The sequence below is a fragment of the Morone saxatilis genome, unplaced genomic scaffold (genome assembly GCF_004916995.1).
Source record: "Morone saxatilis isolate NCDOM2014 unplaced genomic scaffold, NCSU_SB_2.0 Contig11, whole genome shotgun sequence".
NCBI classification, from domain to species: Eukaryota; Metazoa; Chordata; class Actinopteri; family Moronidae; genus Morone; species Morone saxatilis.
The window spans coordinates 15,378,687-15,401,815 of NW_023339663.1; the positions used below are offsets into that span (position 1 = coordinate 15,378,687).

At 39.1% G+C, this 23,129-nt stretch overlaps 1 protein-coding gene across 5 annotated transcripts in view; it reads right to left on the reverse strand.

Annotated features, from left to right (window-relative positions):
• The window catches only part of tcf12 (transcription factor 12), a 75,566-nt gene continuing 52,437 nt past the window's right edge, over positions 1 to 23,129 (reverse strand). For 2 of the 5 annotated variants that reach the window (XM_035682271.1, XM_035682275.1), the window contains 12 exons: positions 19,871 to 19,970; positions 19,146 to 19,285; positions 18,531 to 18,672; positions 18,268 to 18,338; positions 15,000 to 15,144; positions 11,013 to 11,086; positions 8,112 to 8,303; positions 5,406 to 5,541; positions 5,144 to 5,303; positions 3,899 to 4,128; positions 3,304 to 3,457; positions 1 to 2,872 (listed from right to left, as the gene is read on the reverse strand). In XM_035682271.1, coding sequence (XP_035538164.1) covers positions 3,315 to 3,457; positions 3,899 to 4,128; positions 5,144 to 5,303; positions 5,406 to 5,541; positions 8,112 to 8,303; positions 11,013 to 11,086; positions 15,000 to 15,144; positions 18,268 to 18,338; positions 18,531 to 18,672; positions 19,146 to 19,285; positions 19,871 to 19,970 — 1,533 coding nt within the window. In that variant the 3' untranslated portion in view covers positions 1 to 2,872; positions 3,304 to 3,314. Of the gene's footprint in view, positions 2,873 to 3,303; positions 3,458 to 3,898; positions 4,144 to 5,143; positions 5,304 to 5,405; positions 5,542 to 8,111; positions 8,304 to 8,839; positions 8,912 to 11,012; positions 11,087 to 14,999; positions 15,145 to 18,267; positions 18,339 to 18,530; positions 18,673 to 19,145; positions 19,286 to 19,870; positions 19,971 to 23,129 lie in introns of all 5 variants that reach the window. The other 3 variants (XM_035682274.1, XM_035682273.1, XM_035682270.1) reach the window with 3 other exon arrangements.

The following is a 23,129-nucleotide window of genomic DNA, read 5'->3' on the forward strand; positions in this document are numbered from 1 at the left end:
TAGGCTTCTATCACACTTTATTAAAAATAGAAACATATATTCATAGCACTTTTCATACAGACTACAATGGTCCACGGGTATTATTTTCAAAAATGAGTTACATACTATAAAACACTCATTTGGCCTAAATCCACTGTAGAAATGTCTTAAAAAACAAACAATAAAGAAGTCTAAATCAGCCCCTATGTTTCTGAGCACATCTTACTTCATCCTCCCTGTGCCTTTTCATAAAATAAAACTTTATGGAGAGGAGAAAATGTAAATATGGAAAGGAAACATAAAGAAATGTGTTTGCTCAGCGAGAGAAATAAATGCACATACAATTGAGTTTAAAAAAAGATGGCACATTTATTGCAACATAAATGTTATATACATTGTGTTTTTCTGTTTAAAAAGACAGAAAATTCAAATTCTCGTTGACGCAGTTTTTTGATGTGCATCGACAATACCTTTTCATTTGACACAAGAACAAATCGTTTATCAATCAACAACGGAGACTGGAGAATAAGATGGAGGTCGCACTTTTAGGAATCTGGAGCTCGTATAAAGCCTTTTTAAGCACTAGACTACGAGCAACAATTCAGCTATGTTCTTGAGATGCCATTTGTAAATTTCCTGTAATAATGGACAGGTTATTGTAAATAACCGTACATTTTACTATCTAATATAGTAAAATAAAGTAAGAAACTTTTTACTCAAAACTTTTGCTTTCAAAAATCTAGAAAGAGTAATATTTAGAATTCAAGAAATATTCTTACAGTATTATTGTATAAAAGACTAACTACAGTGAAAAATAAGCCAAATGGTTTTTTTTTTCCTTTTGATTTTCTGTTTTTTTATATATTATACAAGGGAAAGCATCTGGGAATACAGCAAAGTCTAACTTGGCAAACAGAGGAGCAAAGAAATATAGGAAGAACAGGAAATTAAAAAAATGAAAGGAAAGAGAGCAGGAAGTGGCATACATTATACCCTCAATCAAAGTCTGCCAACATGAATACAAGCTCAGGAATACTGAAATGAAGAACAAGGCCACATTATCAGTCAGAGAATACACAAAAACATTTTAGGTTTTTTTTCCACTAAAACAAAACAAATCATAATTTTTTTTTAATGTAAACTCTTGGTGTGGCATCTTTTATTCTAATTTAAGTCCCTTTTTTTGTACAGAATAGTCATTCTGAATGTGGCAGTCTTGTTTAAGGTGTAGATAATGATAGAAGACAATATACAAAGAAATTAATGGAATATAAAGCAAGTCTTAAGACCAAAGACTTAAGAAAAGGAGAAAGGTAAAGCATGCACACTGATAGGGAAAACAAAATAAAAGCCATGATCAATGTCTTGAAACATAAAAGAAAATCCTGTTAACTGCTTTTGTTCATTATTGTGCTACAGTTCTATGATATTCGACAAAATCCATGAAATATCTAGTCTGTCTTATTGTACTGAGTATCTCACGGCTTGTATAGAAAAAAAAAATAACTTAGATGTCCTCTCTGCTGACTGTAACCGGACATTATAATGCTGGAAGAAATTACTTGTTACAACACAAATAAGCAAAACAAACTTCTACTCAGAATAACTGCATCTGAAATGTAAATGTCTTTAGATATGAACAGAAAGAAAATTAAGTGACGTGTTCATCAGGCCAGGAGAATATGTGGTCATCGTTTAATTTTTACCTTCATCAAGCGATCTCTGGTTAGCTGGTGGCGTAAAACATTATTTGAAATTAAAAAAAGCCACCTCTGTGCTGACTTCAGGAGCATGTAACAGTCAGGAGGCTAAACAAAGACAAGAATCTATATGTCGCTGCTTACATTTAACACTATATGGCAAAGGAACAGAAGGACAATAAAGTCACCTTTTCCTTTAGTTAAGACACTAAAAATATGCAGGGAATGCTAAGGTTTGCAAATAGTTTGCTCTCTGTATTTTCACTGCTCACTACCAAGGGAAAAAAAACACAAACAAAACAACTAAATCTGAGCTTTTTTAGTAAACCTAGAGTTTGCCATTCGTCTTCGTCGTCACCTTTATAGACAATATTGTCGATGCTAATGTAGTTGGGACAATTATTCTGCTGATCAGTAGCACAAAAACTGCTCTAAACTACTCAGAAACAAACAGGTAGTTTTGGTTATACATGTGGCCAGTAGCAGATTGAATAAAATATAAATATAAATAATATATCTTCTTTTTTTTTTTTAAACATAGGGCGCTTACGTCTTTATTTCTAACAATCTAATGATCATTTTCAGTTGGGTATAAATATTACTCTAGACTGGCCAATAAATTAATCTTCTCAGTGCCCAAATATTTTCCCCTCATCTTGGACTCACCAAAAATTTCCCAGGGTGGAGTGCTGAGTTTTAACGGTGACACTGGCAAACTATAGATCAACTGAAAAGCTGCTTACTTCTCTTTGAATTTACTGAACTTTTCCCTTTAGACATACACTTTATACCTCAATAACATAATAAATAGAAGAAAAAAAAGAAACAGACAAACAAAAACAATTGCTGTTACAATGCATTCGTCAATTCAGTTTAGGCACAAGGCAATTTCCACATACGGTTGGAGGAGATTGCGGAGTCTCTGATTGTTCAGAAGCAAAACACTTCTTGCAGACAGTGATATGTGCTGAAGATTTTTCTTGGTGGGGAGAAATTTGCAGATGGAAACTGGTCACAGGGAGCTGGACGCTTGGTTCTTCTTCAATCTTAGGATTGGATTGTGTTAGTCTTGTAGTTTCGCTTCAAGTGGTCTGTCTCCTCCAATTGGTGTCACAAACTGTGAGTCCTGTCTGTCGCTGGGGAAGCAAGGTCACCGACTCAAACGGGACAGAAATGATCCGGATCAGTTTGATCTGGAGAGAGGAACACAGTGGTCAGAGGTGTACATCAGTAATCACGCAAACAAATTCTAGTAATAGTCTTATATTTTAGGTTCAAGATTAGATTACACCAAATGGTTGAATTTAAAGTGATATTTCGACTGTTTCACATTTTTATAGACAGATAAATCAACATTAATGAATCTGCAACTAACTGATTTAATCACTAAAGCCGTTTATCATTATACTTCTTACTTCTTCAATGTGAAGAATTGCTGCTTTTTTGGTTTATATTACTGAAGACATTTTATAAACAGAATAAAAAATAATGTAAAGAAGAGAAAGCCTTAAGATAAAAACAAGTTTAAAGACGATACTGACTTTGCTGGGATCTCAAGATGATCAATTAATTGACTGCTTAAGTCAACAATAATGGAGTGAGTAGAAAATAGAGGTGAGAGTACCTGTCTGCTACTCAGAGGTGGCCCATGGGGTTAGATGTGTCAGTCAGGCCTGGATGGACCCCTGTGTGGGCTTGTTGGGCATCACCAGAGCCCCCAGACACTTTTTCCTCCTCCCTTCTCTTAAGGCAGGCCGCTTTGGGGTTCAAATTCCGCTCTGTAGGTCCAGAGAGACAGGAATAAAACATTTGTTCCACCTTCTCATTTCTACAACACAAATAATAAGAGCTTTGATCTGTTCATTTTCGGTTTATCACACCAAATCATGAGTGATATGAATATCCAGCATTTCAGTGAGTAAATGAAGGATTAAGTATGATGATACAATGTTTTACTCCATCATTACTAACTGTAATATCTATAAATACAATCATCAGACAAAAATGTCATCAGCAGCTGACTTGAACAGCTTCCCAGCAGTTTGGCTGATCGATTTTTGGCAGCTCTGTAAGTGAAGTAGCTTGCTATAAATCAGAGAGCAGCTGTTTACTGCAGTTCTCCTCTTTATTTACAGTATCCTCTCTGGATGTGATGTAGCACTGACATTCCAGTTACTGCAACAGTGCTAGGGTGAAGCTTTCATTAGCTGGACACTGACCTCTGACTTGCTGCTCCAAGTTAAGTATGACAGCCACAGCCTGATGGAGGATGAGCAGTTTAGTCTGGGGCTTCTCGCTTTTCAGGTGCAGCTGGCACATACGACCCAGCTCCTTGAAGGCCTCGTTGATGTCTCGCACTCTTAGGCGCTCACGGGCGTTGTTAGCCATCCTCCTCTCGCGCTCACGCTCGGCCTTCTGCTCCGGATTCAGGTCCTCATCTTCAGTGATGCTGTGGGAGAAAGAACTGTTTTACTGTTAAAGGCTACAGAAACAAAGCAAGACAAAATACAAGTCTTCCTGTCTCTCTGACTCAAAATAAGAAACCTACACTAACAAAATACTGTCTTTATTTTTATTATTTTGGAGGGATTGTATGCGTTTATTACAGCAAAGAGATGACAGGAAAAGACGTGAGAGAGAAAGAGAGATCAGAAACACAACGTAGCTCATCTTTGTCACCTTTAACCCACAGGGCAACCCAGCCCAACAAAATTTAAACTAATCTTCACTGAAACAGTGTCATGGCTGCATGCTGACAAGGCTGATAATTAGCAACCGATCTGTAATAATGTGAACTCATTACGTTGAAGGACTAAGTGGCAAGTTAGATTACGAAGTACCACAGTACTACACATTGGTAAAACAACATTAACAACATTAAATGTGTCAACTTAATTAACAAAAATGAATTACACACATTAATGTTAGTGACAGCTAATCAATATAACATAACACAGATTTACTTTTTTGACCTGGGGCTACATGTAATTCAGTGTCAGCTGTTTGCTTCTCTACTTATTACAACTGCTGCAAGATTAATACCCAGAACATGGAGGAGAGTACCTGTCCAGGTTCAGCCTATAAGCGTTAGTATGTTTGCTTTTGTCTTCTTATTTTTCTCTGTGTTCCTTGTTAAAAGGTATTGGTTTTGTAAGATGCTAACAGAGACTTCAGCATCTTAAATATAAAAAAGTTGTTGTTGCAGTTCTGCACTGACATCATGCTGGTGTAAAACGTTGAGATACATATAGTGACATTTTGTTCAAAATTATGTAATGCACTATGCATCGACTGGAGATCTCTCTACGAGGTCCCTGCTCAGGCCTTATTCTCTCTTTGTGCCAACTGTACTGTTACAAAATCATTAAATACATACACAGATTTCAGTAAATATCTTTTCCCACCAAATATCAGCTAAACCCTAAATTATTTCACTATTAGATCATATTTTTGACTGTTCTTACCTGGTGCGTGTGCCTGCTCTGGGTGTCCTCATATTTTTGTCGCTCTCATCATCTGACTTGTCATCATTGGAGAGGTTATTGTGCATCTCATCCTTGTCCTGTTTCTCCACCTTCAGCTCCAGGGTGGCAGGCACCTGGCCAGCCAGGGCTGAAGTAAGACCTGTAGCAGACAATATAAATGTAAAGGTAAGATAGCATTCATACACTGAGCCACTCAGCCATATAATAAGTTGATAAGCCTGGGGAGGGGGGTGTATCTGACCTCTGAATGCTTCCAATTGGTGGTTGAGTTCTGTGCTGGATGTGGAGCCGGCGCTGGCCAGGCCTCCGTGGCTGTTCAGGCTGGCAGCATCGTCGGCGTGGGCACCACCCTGCTGCAACACAGACAGGAAGGACATCTTCAAGAAAGGAAGCAGACATTTTTACTTTTTAGTAAAACATTTTGAAATTTTGATTTAGATTGGATGCATTTGACAGCCTGTATACATTGAAATATTTAAAATACTCACATGAAAAGCTATTTGTTGCAAACAGAGTTTAGGGTCTAATAAGTAATTCCAAACACTGGGGGATGCTTTGGTGATTTGATTCACAGTATTATTTTGTAGAATGCATAACCAAGGGTGAAAAACAGAAAATAAGCCACACAGCCACCTGTGTAACTGAATAAAATGAAAAAATACCAATTTTCGACACATTATGAACCGCTCTTTATTTGTCCCTGTTTATGTCACGTTATGCTGCTGCTGTGACATTCTCAGGCTTTTCTCTCTGTAAACACAACTGAGACCAGGTCTGTTTCTCATGTCTAAAATGAGACATGTCCTTCTGTGTTCTGTTTCAAAAGATGTCAAGCTGAACCCACTCTACAGTCTGACCATTTCCTTGTTATTTGCTCCACATTCATAAACATAAAAATGGTCAACTCCCACCCTCCCACAAAGTCCCTCCTTCCTGAGGTTTACCGCATGTTCTTGAGCTATTTGATTTCCCCTCTGAGAACCAGAGAAAGGCGGGGAAATCTTGACTGAGGTTGGACGTACTCCGCTCTTTTCTTATGGAATGTGATCCCCAGTCACTGTTGGCCTCTGTTAACCCCGCCACCCTGAGGCCCTCCCCTTCTTCAGCGCTACGCTAATCTTTGCTGTGCTCTCAACAGGTGTCCAAACAACTCTTTGTCTGGAGGAGGAGGAGGGAAGCCGGGGCTCTGGCAAGAAAAGAACGCTGCCATTTTCATGGCTGGGCCTGATTACCATACAGCTGAGGACCTCTATTTGGGTGGAGGCCGCGGGTTCAGACACACGTTTCCAACGATTCAGATTTCCTGGGTTGTTAAAAAGAAGTGATGAAAAGAGGTGGAAGGGGGTAGAGGGCGGGGTGTCAGCCGGAGTAAAAAGCCTGTGGCTGTGCCGTGCCGAGGCTGGTGAGCTGTGTCTGAGGGGACCTCTTCCCACACAGGAAGTGCTGTGTTAGTGCAGACACAGTATGTTCTATCTCACAGTCGCAGTCGGTCAACATCACTGCCACAAACAAGCTCTCTGTAACAAATACATCAAACTGAGCTCTTCTGACAACCACGGAAAAATTTGTGTGAGGGGACAAAACGAGATCCAGTGACTTCAGCATCAGAGTGAAAACACCCAAAGACAGAAAACACAGAGCCTTACAACAAACAAGAAACTTTAACTGTATTAATGTTGGCAAAGGAGATTTGAGACCACAGACCAGAGAGGGACATAACAAATCCTGATAAGAAGCTGGAACAAATACAGTGCAGCCTTAATGATCAGCCAACCAAACACAAGTTAAATCCTTTTGGTGAAAAATAAACTAAAATGAAACTCTTTTTTTTTCTTCCTTTTAGTTGAATTAAATTACAAATGGGCTTCAGGAGAAAATATTTTTATTAATATGTGTTTGTGTGTGTGGGAATAAGTTGTATGTTTGTGTGTGTTTCATGTAGCCTGAGGCTGGGTAATAGGAAAAATGTAAAGGTACTAGAGATGAAACAATTAGTTAATCAGCAGCAATTTTTATGATTAATTAATTGTTTCACTTTACAAGAAAAAATAGCCAAACAGTCTCTAGTTCCTGTTTTCCAGTTGTGAGGATTTGCTGCTTGCTCTGAATATTTTGGGTTGGTTGGACAAAACAGGAAATATGAATACATTATATTAGCCTTTAGGAACATTTAAGGGGAGGTTTTTCACTCATTTCTGACTAAGCAATTAATTGACAATTTAAAAAATTGCTTGTTGTAGACCTGGACAGACAAATATCCTGTTCCTGATACCGTTTCTCATTAATATTCAATAAAAAAAACAAAAAAACTGTATGGCTCTACTTTAATGTTAATTAAATATATATTTTTTAATAATCTGAACTCCTTAGAACTAATTAATTATTGTTTTTTTTCCTGTGTGTGACTAAAATTATTTCATGCATTAACACCTCTGGATTACAGTTGGACGAGTCACCCCATTTTAATTTCCACTGCAGATGTGTTCAAATCTCTTGGCTCTTTAAAATGAAATACCTCAGATGGAGAATGATGAACACATTTTGATTTGTACTGAAACGCTGTTTCTCAAAAGGTTTACATTTTAACTCTAAAAGGAGTGCAACACACAAACACTTCCTACATCCAAAGCAAAACTTCACTCCATTACGCCTGTTTTTCTCATTTTTCTTTCACCCTTGTGTATACAGCCGCTCTCAGAAGGAGGGTGAGGCTTAGGCCAACCATTACACTTATGGAAAATATGTCAGGATAAAAAACTGCTCATGTGTGGAAAATGTCTAGTTTTTATACACGGCAGCAGACCTGTTTTGAACAGGTGGCAGAAGCTTTTTGTGTTGCAAAGTTGGACAAATAACATATAAGAATACACCAAAGAAAAATGTTTTCTCCATCACTTTATGCAATATCCTGAATAAATATAAATCTAAATACTTGAAGTTCTCATACCATCGCTGCTGTCCGACTTGGAACCAATGCAGAGGCGGGGAAGTTTGCACCAATGGCTGCTATTGGCCCATTTTGTGCCTGTCCCAGCAGACTGTGTATGTCGCTGGGCAGACTGGCGGTGGAGCCCACTGCATGGTTCCTCAGAACAAGGATTGCATCATCCAGTCTGTCCAGACGATCCTCCATTCGAGACTGGGAGGACCAGAGGGATGAAGAGTGAAGGGTTAGGGAGAGGGAGAGGGAGAAGAGAGGGGAAGAGGGACAGAGCAGCTTAGTATAAGCACATTAGGCCAAAAATGAAAAAAAAAATGAAAACACTGATTGTATGGTGTGGACTTGAAAAGAAACAAAAAAACATCTGAAACATAAGATAAAGAAGGCAATTCAAATACAAGATGAATTGAGCCGTTTCAGCTTGAGTTGTAAAAGTCAACAAATGCCTTCCTTTGCGGTTAAACTTAAAGAAATGACAGATGCAAAACAGCCACTTGCAGTGCTTCAACAATTAATTTAGAATTTAACATCTGCACCTAAGCTGATTACTGCAAGCTAGGACGGCTAAAAAAGACAACATAACATGACAATATGGCAAAACAGGCACAAAAAAGGAAAAAGAAACTGCATTTCACTTTGAGGAATATGGACTGCAAGTCAAACTTGTGAGAGAAAACAAAATGAAGAAAGACGTATGGGACACGTGATGAGTAAAGACTCCATCTGAAGAGTACCTCGCAGACATCCTTTAAGAAAGACATGGCATCCTGGAGATGCTCATGTAACTGCTGATGAACTCTGTTTTTCTGGCAAAGTCAAATAAGAATAAGACAGGATTATGGAAAAAGATCAGTATCTATAAATACTAGAAACACCCTGTGGATAGAAATTGTTTTTGTAAAAGACACACAGACAAGAAGTGCAGGATTTGGAAGGAAGCACACAGCTGCTGACTGTTCACTTTGTAAGGATGAAAATGTTCATTGTTTGCACATTTAATAACCCCTTCTAAAGTGTTGGTCTTTTCTTTGGGTTTGTAGGAGGTGTTACACAAGGTTCACATCCTCCACATCATATTTAATACAATGCACAAACGTTTTACACCATTGGCTCCCAAGTTGTGTGTGTTGTTATTTCTTTGTTGTAATAAATATAGTTGTTGATAAAAAAAGGGCCTTCTCCGTTGTCCAGTATCACCCTTGAGTGGTACAATTATAAAGCATCATATTACTTTTTATTGTATTTTTATATTCATTATATCCAGCTGTGCCTTTTGCTTTTTCAAGGGATATGAGGCAACAGGCCACTTTACAGGAATGGATAAAGATTAGTATTAGCCTGATATGAACTACTGTTGGTGGCCCACGAACAAGATTAGTCATTTTGACTGTAATCTAAGGCTCAACTTGCATGTTTGGACAGTTGTTCACTGTTTTTTATAACTAATGGGGCTTTCCAAATTCACAAGTATTTTTTGACTCAGCTACCTAGGAACTGTAATCCATCTGTTTATTCCAACACACTGGTAAACAAATCATGATAAAATATCATCCTTTGCTCCCTGTTTGTGGAATAATTTTTTCAATAAAACAGTCCTTAGGCATAAAGTTTAAGCATCCAAAAGGTTTTTTGTTTTTACAGCTTAAATTAAAAAAATATGCAGTGACGTGTAAATGTAAAAAGTAAAAAAAGTAAATGTATTTCCACCATGGGACCTTCTTGAACAAGCAAAGCTCTGAATATACTTTATGAGAAAGTTAACATTGAAAAGAATAACCCATAGTCCAAATTTAGGGGTCAGTGAGTATCTGAATCAAATTTAGTATTGTCAAGTCTTAATCTACCAATGTTATTCACCAAAAGTGTAAAACTGTGAAATATAACATATAAAAATGTTGTACAAACATACTTTATGCTGCATTTATGTTATACATTATGTCAAACAGGACCTGAATTGTGTATTTTGTTCCTACATTACTTTTATCAGCAGCTAATTTTCAGGTTATCTGATATCATTCACTCGCTTTGTTAGCTTCACTTGTGTTCTCTCGCTTATCTTCGGTGGCCATGAAGAGACAAAACAAAGCTGGAGGCAGAGTGGGAGGAAACATGTACATGGTGATGTTCAATATCGTCCTCACATGCACTTGGCTGACTGAATGGAGCCATGTGATAAGATTGCCGCTGGAGTGATTGCGGCCTTATAAAGTCATGTTCTGCATTTTGAGCAATTTTGTAGACTACATTTGTTTAAAATGTGGATTATGCAGCAGCATGTCTCTGAAAACTGTTTTAATTGATTAAAAAAAGCAACCAAAACATTTGGGGTTCAAAATGTCTGGCAGACCAGCAGAGAGCCAGACAGTAAGAAGCTTTTTACTGCGGCAAACACGTGTGAGTTAATAACTTCATGTATAATAATGTCAATGAGAAAATACACTGTTGAGCAAACACTATTTTAATGAATCTTTATTGCTACATTTCTATTTATCATGAAAATCAGTTTGTACTTCTGTCATAATAGTGCTTTATAATTCAGTATTTTGACCTATAATAAACCTCCTAGCAGAAAATGTAAATGCATGACATGTGCATCAGGTAGCAGGCTGGATGAAAGCTGATCTGTAGCTCCGGTCGCATGGCAGCGAAGGAATCCCGGAGAAGTGGTTCAGCAAACAGCTGCCACCCCCACAACAGCCCCCTTAACTAAACCCATCCCCCAACTGTCATCCCCGTCCTGGCCCACGGAGTAGAGGACAGATGGCAAGCCCCAAGGGACAGGTATTGTTCGGTTTGGTTATCCTTCTACCCCCACCTTCCTCAGCAAAACATTTGTCAAACAGGAATCTCCCAGTAATGCTAGCTCAGTCAGTCCATGGGTAACTTATCTAAAGTGAGGGAGCTTACCAGCGAGTGAAGGGAGTTCTCATAATTTGGAGAGGAGGGGGTCTGTCCACTCGTGCGGGGCCAGTGGTTGGTACCTGATGAGATAGAAAGAGATGTAGCGGAGGCCAGTGTTAGCGATGATTCAGTCTCATATTAACATGGTTGATAGATGTATCCTGCTCTGCTGAGTACAGTACTATAAAACCTAACTGACAAACACAATAACACGCAGTCATAACACACTGACATCCTAATTTTCTGGTTTCTTGTTGTTCCATATGGGATATTTTTATCTTTTAGTGCTCTACTGCATCACTTCCTGATGGCTGGACTGCATCCTGGCCAGCGGAGGGTTTTGTCTAAAGCACACTTCCACCCTGAAATGTAGGCTGCACGTTAATAAGCAGCACTGACATGTCTGATTTTGAAACTCTAGTTTTCTTTCACACTTACTCTTTGCTGGAAACATTTGAGTTTCTAGAAACAGATCAGGGAGATCAAAAAATGCAACGTGATTAAAGAATGTTTCCGCACGTGGCTTTCATCAGTTTTTGATGGAGGAAATATGCTAAGCATCTGAGTTCAATCAAGTTTATACTCTTCCGCAATATTTGCTAGTGTTGCAGAGTTATGTTTCTCTTTAGCTTTTGGACAGTCAAACTTCAATTTGACTGGCAGTCAGTTTGTGTTTACATCTGGAAACCATTGTTGTACCATTGTTTCATTTATACTAATATGTCCCATAAAGCCAAATCTATTATGGCACTTTTCTTCTTTTCATTTCAAATGAAAAAATCATACATTTTAATCATGTAATCTAACTATGGAGAAATTGAATATACTCTATAGCGGATTACAATTTACCTTTGACTGGAAGAAGTTCATAGTGGAGTTTCTACATTTATTTGAGCCAAAAAGTTAATCTAGAGGCCAGTACAGGAAAGCAAATCAAGATGATTTGATCTGGTGAAAATTAGTGCAAAGGAAAAAGGAATCCACATCTGCTCATCACATTTTCAGTCTCAGTACAACATTTCTTTCTTTCTCTTTTTCTGAAGCACAATCAGCCAAATAACCTGTCTGCCATGCGCAACAAGAGACGATGGTTTATACCATCAAATAACCCTAATGGGCTTTGACAATCATGAAACCTTTCCAGGTTATTTACAGGATAGGATGTCTGTGGGCCTCTCCAGCTCACGACTCTCAGTGCTCTTCTGGTGTCTATTATGGTGGAAGGGTGCCAAGGCCAGCCTACATCCTGTTAAATGGAGCCCACTGTAGCACACTCTACAGATGGAGACTTTGTTTTGGTTATCTATCATTTAGGGTGTATCTCAAAACACATTTTTTGGTACTGTACTGACTTCTCTTAATAGCAAGGCAATGAAAATGCACACCAGGAGGAGGGGAATCATTTATAGCAGAGGGGCCTGGGGAGCGCTGACTGGGATCAAACTTTATTCATAAATTTAATATTTAGTATTTCAAAAGCTACTACAGTTTCATCTGTGAGTAGACTGATGCAATATTTTTATTCCTAATTGTTCCGTGTTTGTTTTTTACAAATCAAGGCCTATGTGGTCAGACCAAACACATAGTAAACAACCGAACTTGACACCATGTTTTTCAATAGCAGCACAATTACACTGACAGAGAAGAGAATGAGCACCTAATGTATTTCTTTGACAAACACAAGAAAAAATAACACCCCCGTTAACCTCAAGAAACTGTTTAAAATACGTTTTTCCATTAAGTCATTCCACGGAAATGTCTCACTAGACTTCTGTGGTCTTCTATAGACTCACAGCCTTGGAAAAAATCAGACTTTAATTAACAGACTATTACAAGTGACTCTGGAAGAGGAAATGAAACAGCCTCTGTTGTGCCTGAGCTTTCTCCCAGGTGAATGAGACAGGAGCTCCACATGAGCCTCTGCTGGCTGGTGGCTATGAAAAATTAGCCTGGGGCTCTAGTCCCCACGTGCACCAGAGAGGGCTAATTGAACAAACCGCTCTTGAGTAATGTTGCTGTATATTGGTGTAATCCTAATGATGAATGGATTCTCAACAGCGAGCCAAATTTTGTGCCAATTTCCAAAATATCGTTCTTTTTCTAACCTCAGAAGTGTAATAAGGGGGAATAATTAGCAAAATCATATTAATTTCCTATAATCCCAGATGTATTTATTTTTTATTTCTTACATATATGAATTTCATTAATAAAAAATGACTGAATTTGTTCACTTTATAAATTAGATTTCATCATAAAAACTTATTATAATATCTAGTAACATCACAAACACAGTGTCACAGTATAATAGCTTAATGGACTATAAATGACATTGTTATGCTGCCAGGTGTGGCATGCTGTACTGTAAATAGGTCAAGAGGGGGATCTCCCTATGTGAGGCTGTCATAGTCCTCATCAGCTGAGTCACAGCCACCCTCCTTCGCCCACTGGCAGATAAACAAGGCCTTTTGCAGCCTGGTCTGTCTGTGTGTGTGTGCGTGTGTGTTGGGGGGAACAGCTGTCCATGGGGCAGGGCAACAGCTGAGGATGAGGGGGGCATACGTAGAGACAGCTGTCGCCACTCCATTACCACACATGACACAACTGCCCGCTCAAACAACACACTGGGCTTTCCCTTACTGTCTCCACTCATTCACTTTCCATTACTTGCTCACCTCTTTTAACATGTCTGGCAATCCATGGTTTTTTTTACTGTATTTAACAACCCAAAACATACAAATAGGAGCCTCCTTTTAGGTGTTGTCGCCACTGAATGGGTTGGAAGACAGGCTGTTTATTAACTGATTTTCTGTTTTCATTCTCTGCATTTGTTGCACACAATGAATAAAATTCAGAGGCAGGCTTGTCTGTCCATCCTCAAAAACGAAGCTGACATGAAAACACAAACTGCCAAGCACTTGTTTGGAAAACAATATGTAACAATAAATCTACTCCCTAAACTTGTGTCTTATTACAAAGTAGGGCCATGAGCCATAAAAACTTGGACAACAGTAACAAAATTAACTAAATATGAAAAGCTTTTCAAAAATGTATTTCAAGACCCACTTCAAACATTGTCATAACAAGAGTTTCAAATCCTTAAGCACCCTTAAAAGCCACTGCCACAGCCCTTTTTCATTTGCACTGGGACCTTGTCATTAAAACTTAATTTCCATCACTTAGATTCCAGCCTCAGTCAACACTTATTCTGAAAGCACTTGTCAGCTCGATCTAAATTTATGAACAAGAACAAAGACCCTCCTAAAAAGCTGAGAGCCAAAACTGGTGTGTGATGTCACCGGGAGTCTATGTGAAGTTGGTCTCTCGCCACGTAAATAAAGCCCATGTTGTGGACACTGGACCGGCAAGTAAGGTACCGTTTTAAGGTGCAGTTGTATTGTTACAGTCAGGACAAACTTGATTTGATGCTTTTAGAACAACTCCCATCACTTTGTGTGCTTGTGGACGGCAGATAGAAAGCAGCTTACTGTTTTTTGTACATTTAATAAAATTACCTTTTTTTTTTGTACCATTTCAAATACTTGTCATAGCTGTTGTTTACATGGTTTTGCAGCCTTAACCCAGACTAAACTAATCTTTCTTTTACAATGGATTAATGTAAAAAGAAAATGGCATTAACAGCCCTGGCACAGATTAAGAATGGAGAGTGAGAATGATTAGAGCAACTTTACGACTAAAAGAGGTATTAAATTAAGTTTTAGGGAAACTCCACACGCCACTCTGCTTAGGCTTTAATAGATCCAACTAATGCACCGGATAGTTAGGGTAGTATTAGTATTAAATTAGCTAAAATCATATTCATGAATGCCTTTTAATTAGCATGGCTATTCCAGATCAAGACCTAATTATAATACAATCTGATGTGTGTCTGTTACAGGCTCTTTGTCTATAAAAAGCCTACATAATGTAGTTTTGGTAAAGTGCATGTTCAATTATACAGATAATATCTCATGAGATTAAATGCTGGTGCTCTACCTGGCCTTCCAGACGGGGTGCCGGCAGCAGTCACCACGGTACCTGCTGAGGCAGCACCTGCTGTGGCTGTCAGAGGTGAAGGAGAACCCACAGGTGTCGACGGGTTGGATGGAAAACTACTGCTAGTGTGATCAGGTGAGTAAATCTGAGTAAAGGAGAGAGAGAGAGAGTGAGAGAAGATTCATCATTAATGCAACACAAGCAGTGGTAAATAAAAATAAAATATAGTTCACTAGTTTCCGTTTCTTCATATTTTTTACAGCTGTTACCATCTTCAAGCCAAAAATATATCATCAATTATGGGGATTTTACTGCCAGGGATGTAATAAAAATGCTCAGTGCATACATATGAGCCGTTAGTCATCTGTGCTCAGAGCACGGCCTTAACAAAATGAACCATAAACAATATTCACTTTGATGTCTGACTCTGCATCCATTTCTGTATGTCAATTGTGAATCCACACTTTTAAATATTAATCTTTGGTATTGTATATGTAACACAAAATATAAAAAGTTGCTCTTTACATGTACATCTATGGATGAAACCAACAAAATATTAACTATTTATTGCAATGAAGTAAAAGTGAAATTCAAAGAAGTAAATGAAAGTTCAGATTTCCACATTTCTGAATAATAAAATGGATAAATCTTAACAATTAAATAAGCCTGCATAAGTGTAACAGGTTGAATTAAGGTTGCGCTCTGAAAATGACCTGTAGTTAGGAGTCTGTGTTTCACCGGCTCAAATTAAAACAAAATGAGTCTAAAAACAAGCATTTTCTCTTCCTAATAGTTACTTGTAAATCTTCAGTTTTACAGGGGAACAATTTGTTTTTCACTTGTATAAAAACCAGTGCCTGTACAAGTCAGGCCAGTTATTATTCCTCTGTGGCTTTAAAAAGTGCAGACGCCCAACCTGGAAACCCCGTTAAGCCAACCATAGTAAATCTCAAGGGCTGCATTTCAGACTGCACCAGATAATGTATTAAGAACCATATATCAGATTCTAGTATGATTTAACTGCTGTTTATTTTTGTATGTTTCTAAACTCTCTAGGACAACTAAGCCGAATGCCTTGGTTTTCTGTATGATGCCACAAGTGAAGTTTAACAGACAATTCACGGTAGCTATAATGTGAACATGCATCCTCTGCTAGGTTACACCGAGGTCACCGAGTTTAAGGATGACATGTCAATCACAAGGGAACCAGGAGATTACCTCTTCAGAACTTCCACAGGGATTTCATTTGTTTAAACAAACGCTGGATTAAAGCACAAACACATCCCTGATTCCCCCCCCTCCGTAATAAGAGGATATTGTGCCATAATGGAACATGTCTCACAGAACTGAGGGTATTACTGGTGGATCCTGAATAATTAGCAGAGAAAAAAAACAGCAGATCCACAGAGATTTCTTCTCCAAGTTAAGATCAAATTGAGCTTGCAGGAAACCGTTTGACTTCTGCAGGGATGATGGAGCACACTCATTATTAATAATCTCCTTATTCAATCTTGATCTCTGGGCTTTAGTTTTTCAATCAACTTGGAGTACCAGGATAGAGGTTTCACTGAAGTGTGTCACAGAGTGTGGAGGAGGAGGAGGGATCGACCGTTGTGAAAGTGAAGAATGGCTATTTATGTTTTTCAGCACAGTGTTCCTCTCAGCACAGCATTTTCATTCTCTGTGTTTTTAAGGAGGATTAATAGTGTGATCATGACTGTGTTGGGAACCAATACGATTCTAAACATTTCCAAATATTTCTTAGTTTCTCAAAAGCAAGCCGTTTACGACCGTGACTTCTGACCCGGCAATATATGACTTTCCATTCTTTTCACTCACTGGCTACTAACGGTGCATTCAAAGTGAAACATGGCTCATTTTACTGGAATAAATGAAGCTCCGCCTCATAATCAGTTACGCTCCCGCAGGCGGCATAGGGCCAATAAGCACGGCCAATTTAAAAGGGCGGAGAACAAAAGCTCTACAAAGGGCGGCCCGTGGAGTTGAGCCACAGCAGTTATAAACTCCCTTGTGCCCCCTGCTCCATCCACCCACCCCCACCCCAGTCCAACCGTGTCCATTTCACTCCAGCTTTGTCATGCTAATAGAATTGAGTCTGCAAATATAAAGGACTTAATTTGTTATTACCATCCCTAAACTCTCATATTTTGTCTTTACACTGGTAAAAAAAATATTCCTCCTACACGGACAGCTTGTGTAATGGTGTGCGAAATAAAAATGTAGTAAAAATCAAATAGCAATATGTCCGTGCGCACATGTTTTAGAATATTTCAATATATTTTTTCTAAAATATCAAGTTTTAGAGTATTAAAATGAAAAGGAGCTTGTAATAAAGCAGAATCTAAATCAAATATCCAATCCGGTTACTGCATATGTTACAGATCGTATGTCTTCGTCACATCTGTCCATTCATTAAATGTTAAGGGTCAAGGTAAATGTTAAACTACTGGATGGTTTCTCTTCAATTTCCATTTTTATTTAATAGACAAATTCCGCTCTTAGGTGAAAATCAAAAACTGAGCTAAGCTTTCTTTTCAATCATACTCGGAAACAAGTCTTGTGCCAAGGTTAGACTATGTGAACCTTCAGGCCAACTTACAGTTTATTGTTATACAGTCTCTCTTATACTGTAACTATGAGATGATCAGGTCACCATTATACCGAATAGAGATTGAATTTAACTAAAACTAATAGTCTATCAATCAGCTGATGTGTGTAGAACTGTAAGACATATTTATTTCCATTATAAACCTCTTTGAGCAAATTAAACACTTACTATGATACATTACAGGATGTCACAGATATTCAGGGCTGGTTTTCCAAAGTGAAATGTAATCCACTGGCTTTAGCATTTTCAATGTACAATTCTCTTTCTTGAATACTCTTAGTTTAAGCCTACAATTATCCAGGCTTAGGCCAAAAAACAACTACAAACATGTCCTCTGGGCTTTTTTAATCAGCCGTCAGTAAAACACTTAATTCCTCGCCTGATTACACAGGTCACCTTCTTTAGAGTCAGAAACAGACCATTATTTTATTTAGCAGAAGAATCTAAAATTATTTTGAGAGTATGGGTGCACAGAAGTTAGACAAGAGCTTCACACCCTGAAAGGAGGTCAGACTGCAGGGGATGTGTACTGTAGAGACTTAGAGCCAGATTGAGAGTGTTTTCATGTGTACGAGTATCATCAGGTTTTTTCAGGAGTGTCCGAGTCAAGTCCAAGTTGAATGTGGGGTTGTAACTCACCGAGGCTAAAGCCTTGCCCAGTGCATCTCCAGTCTGTGAGCTTCCAGTGGCGTTCCCCCGATTTGCAGCAGCTAAGAAAACACAGAGGGAGGCTTTGTAACAGCAAACTCAGACAAATGAAGTGTGGTCACGGTACACAAAGCAGCTGTCCAACTGCCTGACTCACTACTTTTTACAGAATGGATGTTCAGCAATGATTACACCGGGGGGTATTGAATTAGTCATTCTGAGCAGGTAGCTGAACAGTTAACACGAGAACGTACCCATGACCCCATCGGCTGTGTTGGCGGATGGGGTGTGTGCCGCGGTGACGAATGGTGAAGTGCTGGTGTTGCTCCGGTGGAAGCTGGACATGGGAGGAAGACTGGCATTGATGTCTGGAGAGACTGAGTGTGCGGGGTAATTCTGGAAGATGAGAAACAGAAACACTATTTTAAGTCACAAATGCATATGTGTGTGCGCCAGAAAGAAAGAGCTGATTTATTCACTGAATTTTATATTCTCCTTTGACATCTCCCAGGCTGTGATGAAGCAAAAGTTACTGGTGGGAGGGGGCAGAGATAAAGAGAGGGTAGGCAGCATCTGCAGGCTCCCTGTGATGCCCAGCCAGCTGAAGGCAGGCAGGCATACAAGACCAGATGAAACACTGACACAAAGAGGGTCAGCAGTGTCTTCACTGATAATAACCAGACAACAACTTAAGACGCATACACCCACTCCAACTGTGCTGAGCGGGTGGAGGGCTGAAAAAGGATTTACGTGCTGTATGTGCTTAACAGTACACGTTAGATCTTTTTCCTAAGTGTGATGCAAAACAGAGTTGCTAACGAAAATTCATCACCACACTGAGGTATCACCAGCTGAGAGGTGCTGCTTACCAAACGATCATGTGAGTGCAGGCTGCTGTAGTTTCCTGACTGTGGCATGTGAGATGAGGATCCTGCGAGCATTCCCCCATAGCCGGGCTGACTGATCCCATTGGATGAGTTCCAGGGGTCAGAAGAACTGTGGGTACCGTCTAAAGATAATAAAGGAATCTTTTCAGCATTTTATTGTAGACAACATGCACTTTAGCTTTGATACAGTGCCAGACAGCGGCTAACCTCCAACCCTACGCTTAAAACTTGGGGTCATCCAAGGAGTGCTTTTTTTTTTTTTTTTTGGTCTTGGGACTGAAACATGATCCCTGTCCTGAACACAGCTGAGATAACACAAAGCTAAAAACAACAAAGAAGTCTGTTTTTCTGTCTCGATCTAGGAGTCAATCATACTGAAATAAACTTCTAAAACAACTCCTGGTAACATCAAAACATCTGTATTGAAAGTAGTTTTGATGTCACATTCATTGTGATAACTGCCACAAAACACATGAACATGGCAAATTACATTCTTAAAAGACAAAAAAAGCCAGGTGAATAAAAACACTACTTCAATGCCGACTACTGTAGACAAAACAGAAGATAATAATAAGTATAAGAATATCATTTTGAAACCTGTGGTGTAAGAGGACATTAAGAATAAAAATATGATGTTAAACTCTATTCAACTGCACCTTCGCACAGTTATCTGCAGAGTAAACATGGGAATATGCTTTTGTACTTACCAAAGAAAGTGCCTGTAAACATACTGCTGGAGGGTTTAGGAGAAGAGTAAGACGGTGAATCTCTGTTGAAGTCTTCTGAGTTTGGAGATGGTGCGTACACCTGCCGTGAAAACATAAATGTGATTAGTGTGATAGCCTGCAGCCCGCCATGCAGCAAAGCATTGTGGGGTCTTTCCAGAAGATTATTGTAAAGAGTACAGAGGCATGGCTGTCACACATAGTACTGCCAAGTATGATGATGCTGAAACCTATAAAAACGGACATTCAGTAAACACTTTCAACACAAATGCAAAGTACCGTCACAATTAAGAATTTGGGTACATAAAAGTATGTGATTTAACACACGCAAACACTTTAATGACTAGCAAGCAATCAGGCTCATGAAGGGAGGAGTGGATTAACAGGGGTATTTGCATTTCAGATCAACTCAACCTCTAATGGAAGTATAATGATACCCGCTTACATGCATAGACTAAATGCCTAGCAAATTACAGCATTCCCAGAGAGGCAGAAATCAAATAAGTGGTACAAAAAAGCCTGCTTTGTTTTCTTTATATTTGTACCTGCACGCTGGTGGTGGTAGTGAAAGGAGAGGCACAATGGGCATGCTGTTGTACAGCTGTGTGTGTGTGCCAAGCTAGGGCGGGAGGATCAAAGAGACTCGAGGCCAAACACCAGTGATGTGGTCTCTGACTTCATCCACTCCAGATGGAGGGAGTGAGGGTAAAGGAGAAAGACAAGGGAGGAAAGAAGGTTTGAACAAGTTCCCCCTCCCACAGACAGGGCTGGATGACCCCACCATCATGTAACACTAATCAGAGCCAGACCTGCCAACTAGATTCCACCTGCACATTTCAAGCCCATGTGTCCCGTGCTCAGCACTTTTTTAATGGCCACGCATCGCACTCAGATGTTGGCATTAAGACAGCTCACTCCTCAAAGATCAGTTTGTAATGCCTGTGGATGCAATTACGGCCACAAAGGTTGTTTACTTGGTTGTTTTATGACACAGCGCTGATGGGAAATATGCCACACAACCAAAGTATATAAATTCAATCACTCGCTTGCGCACACGTCAACATAATATCAATACAGAAGGCAGCTTAAGTGAGACTCAGTGCTGTTGGGCTTTGCTGAGTGAGCTGGACTCCAGCGTGTTGTTGTCTGGGTGTGTAATTAAAGTGCTGTGGGCAGGGTGGGGCTCTCATGGGTCTTCTGGCTTACACATGTGACCAGGGTTGATAGTAGTTACATGGAGATCTCAGGTTAGCCTCACACAGGAGCCTGGGCTTTTGTCTTTTGCCTCTGTCAGACGCTCAATGGGCAGCATATGGCAGCGGATAATGCTAATTGTCCCTTTTACCCTGGGCTAACCAGTCAAAGCATTAATAAACCATCCCTAACACTGGGTGCCTCATTCCGCCAGCCTATGGAAGAGAGGGCTCGCCTGGGTTTCCTTTTACAAGGCCATTAATTAAAAGCCGTCACTCACACGGATCAGCACACCAACACAGACCTAAACCAGTTGTTTGAGCATCAGCGGGTATCTTTTATTAACAAATAAATTCCCCTCTGTGCCCTGTCGTTCACCAGAGTTCACATATTCTATATTCTGAGGCTCACTAGCATAAAAAAGTATCCTTGCAATAGAGTTCTGTTTTTTGCACCAAATATTCAATAATAAAATCAATTCAAACAGTCAACACCAAAGTTGCATTCACTTAGCTTCTATATAAAAAATAAGAAATTGCAGAATAATGTATGAATTAAATCACAAAGACAAGCCTAAATTGTCAGCAAAGCAAACAATTAAGTAATAATTCTACCTCCTGATAAAAGAATGATAAGCTATGAAAATTTATGACTTAAGCTAGTCATGGTAAAATAACACCCTGCTTCAGTAAAAGAGACTGTATGTGACAACAAGTTCTGTAACTTGGTTGCACCTTTCAACAGCACTCGACTGAGAAGTGGATATATCCTGCACACCTTTGCGCACCGCCTTTGAAGTTCATGCCACACCGATCGAAATATCAAATGTTAAAACACAATCTGTCAACTTACACTAAGGATGTAACATAATAACAGGGAATGAAGAGAAAAAAATCATACTAAGGAAAAATCAGGCTAATGGCCAGCAAGCTCAAAAGAAAAGGGTTCAAACTCACTCTTAATGGCGGGCCCGGTTTGTGCTGTATGTCATCGTTTGGATTTGAACCATATCTCTGGGGCATTTTGTTTCAAGTCCAAATCTTACACACTTACAAGGCTTAGTGTGCACGACAGACACAATGCCTCCTCAAACTACTGCTCAGCTCAGCCTGCTTAGAGGGGCGTTGTTCAACATTTGCGCGTGATACCTGCCAATGCTCTCTGGAAAATAAAGGGCTCAGTATTTTCATGCATAAAACTGTGACATTAAAACCACAGTCTCTGACTTTCATGGCCATGTTTTAATAGACAAAGTTAGTTTGACATGAGGGATGTTTTAAGCAAGATACAAGTTGCCAGTGCTTTTAGTTTGAAGACTCTCATAAAAATCTTATTATTATAAATGATACTTGACAAAATGAAAAGGCCATACCTTACATTACCATGTAGAGTGTTTAAAATCGCAATTATTAAAATGTTCTAAAGCTTGTTTATTGTACTCACATAGAACTGTAATATAAACAATTGAATGCTCTCAAACAAATTAATAATTTACAGTTATACATATACAACAGTTCATAGTAATAATAATAATAATAAACTTTATTTATTTTATTCATTTATTTACTAAAATAAATACCAAATACAAGAGAATAATATCCATCCCATCAGCCACCTTGCAACATTTCACTAACAAAAACTCCAAGCACAAAAATATGCATTTGAATACACAACATTAGTCTGTCTTATAATAGAAACATGTAATTGAAAATCCAGCATGTTTGGTTTTCTTCTTCTTTAGCAAAGCAGCAACATCTTTTATCCAAGTGCACATTCTGACAGCAGAGCAGCTTACTGGGAGTCAGGTCCTCTAAAAATAGAGCAACCACACTGCAGAATAAAACCTCCCAGTCGTTAATACCACAAAAATTTGGTTTTGGCATCAATGCAACCTCATTAGCTACTCACAACATGTGCAACATATACAGTAGTATACGATAGGTCGACACACAAACCCACCACCACACTACCCCCACTCTGAATTTGTGTTGCACACGCACCTAAGCATGCACGCTTCAGTGCATGTGCAACACATGTGTATGGATTA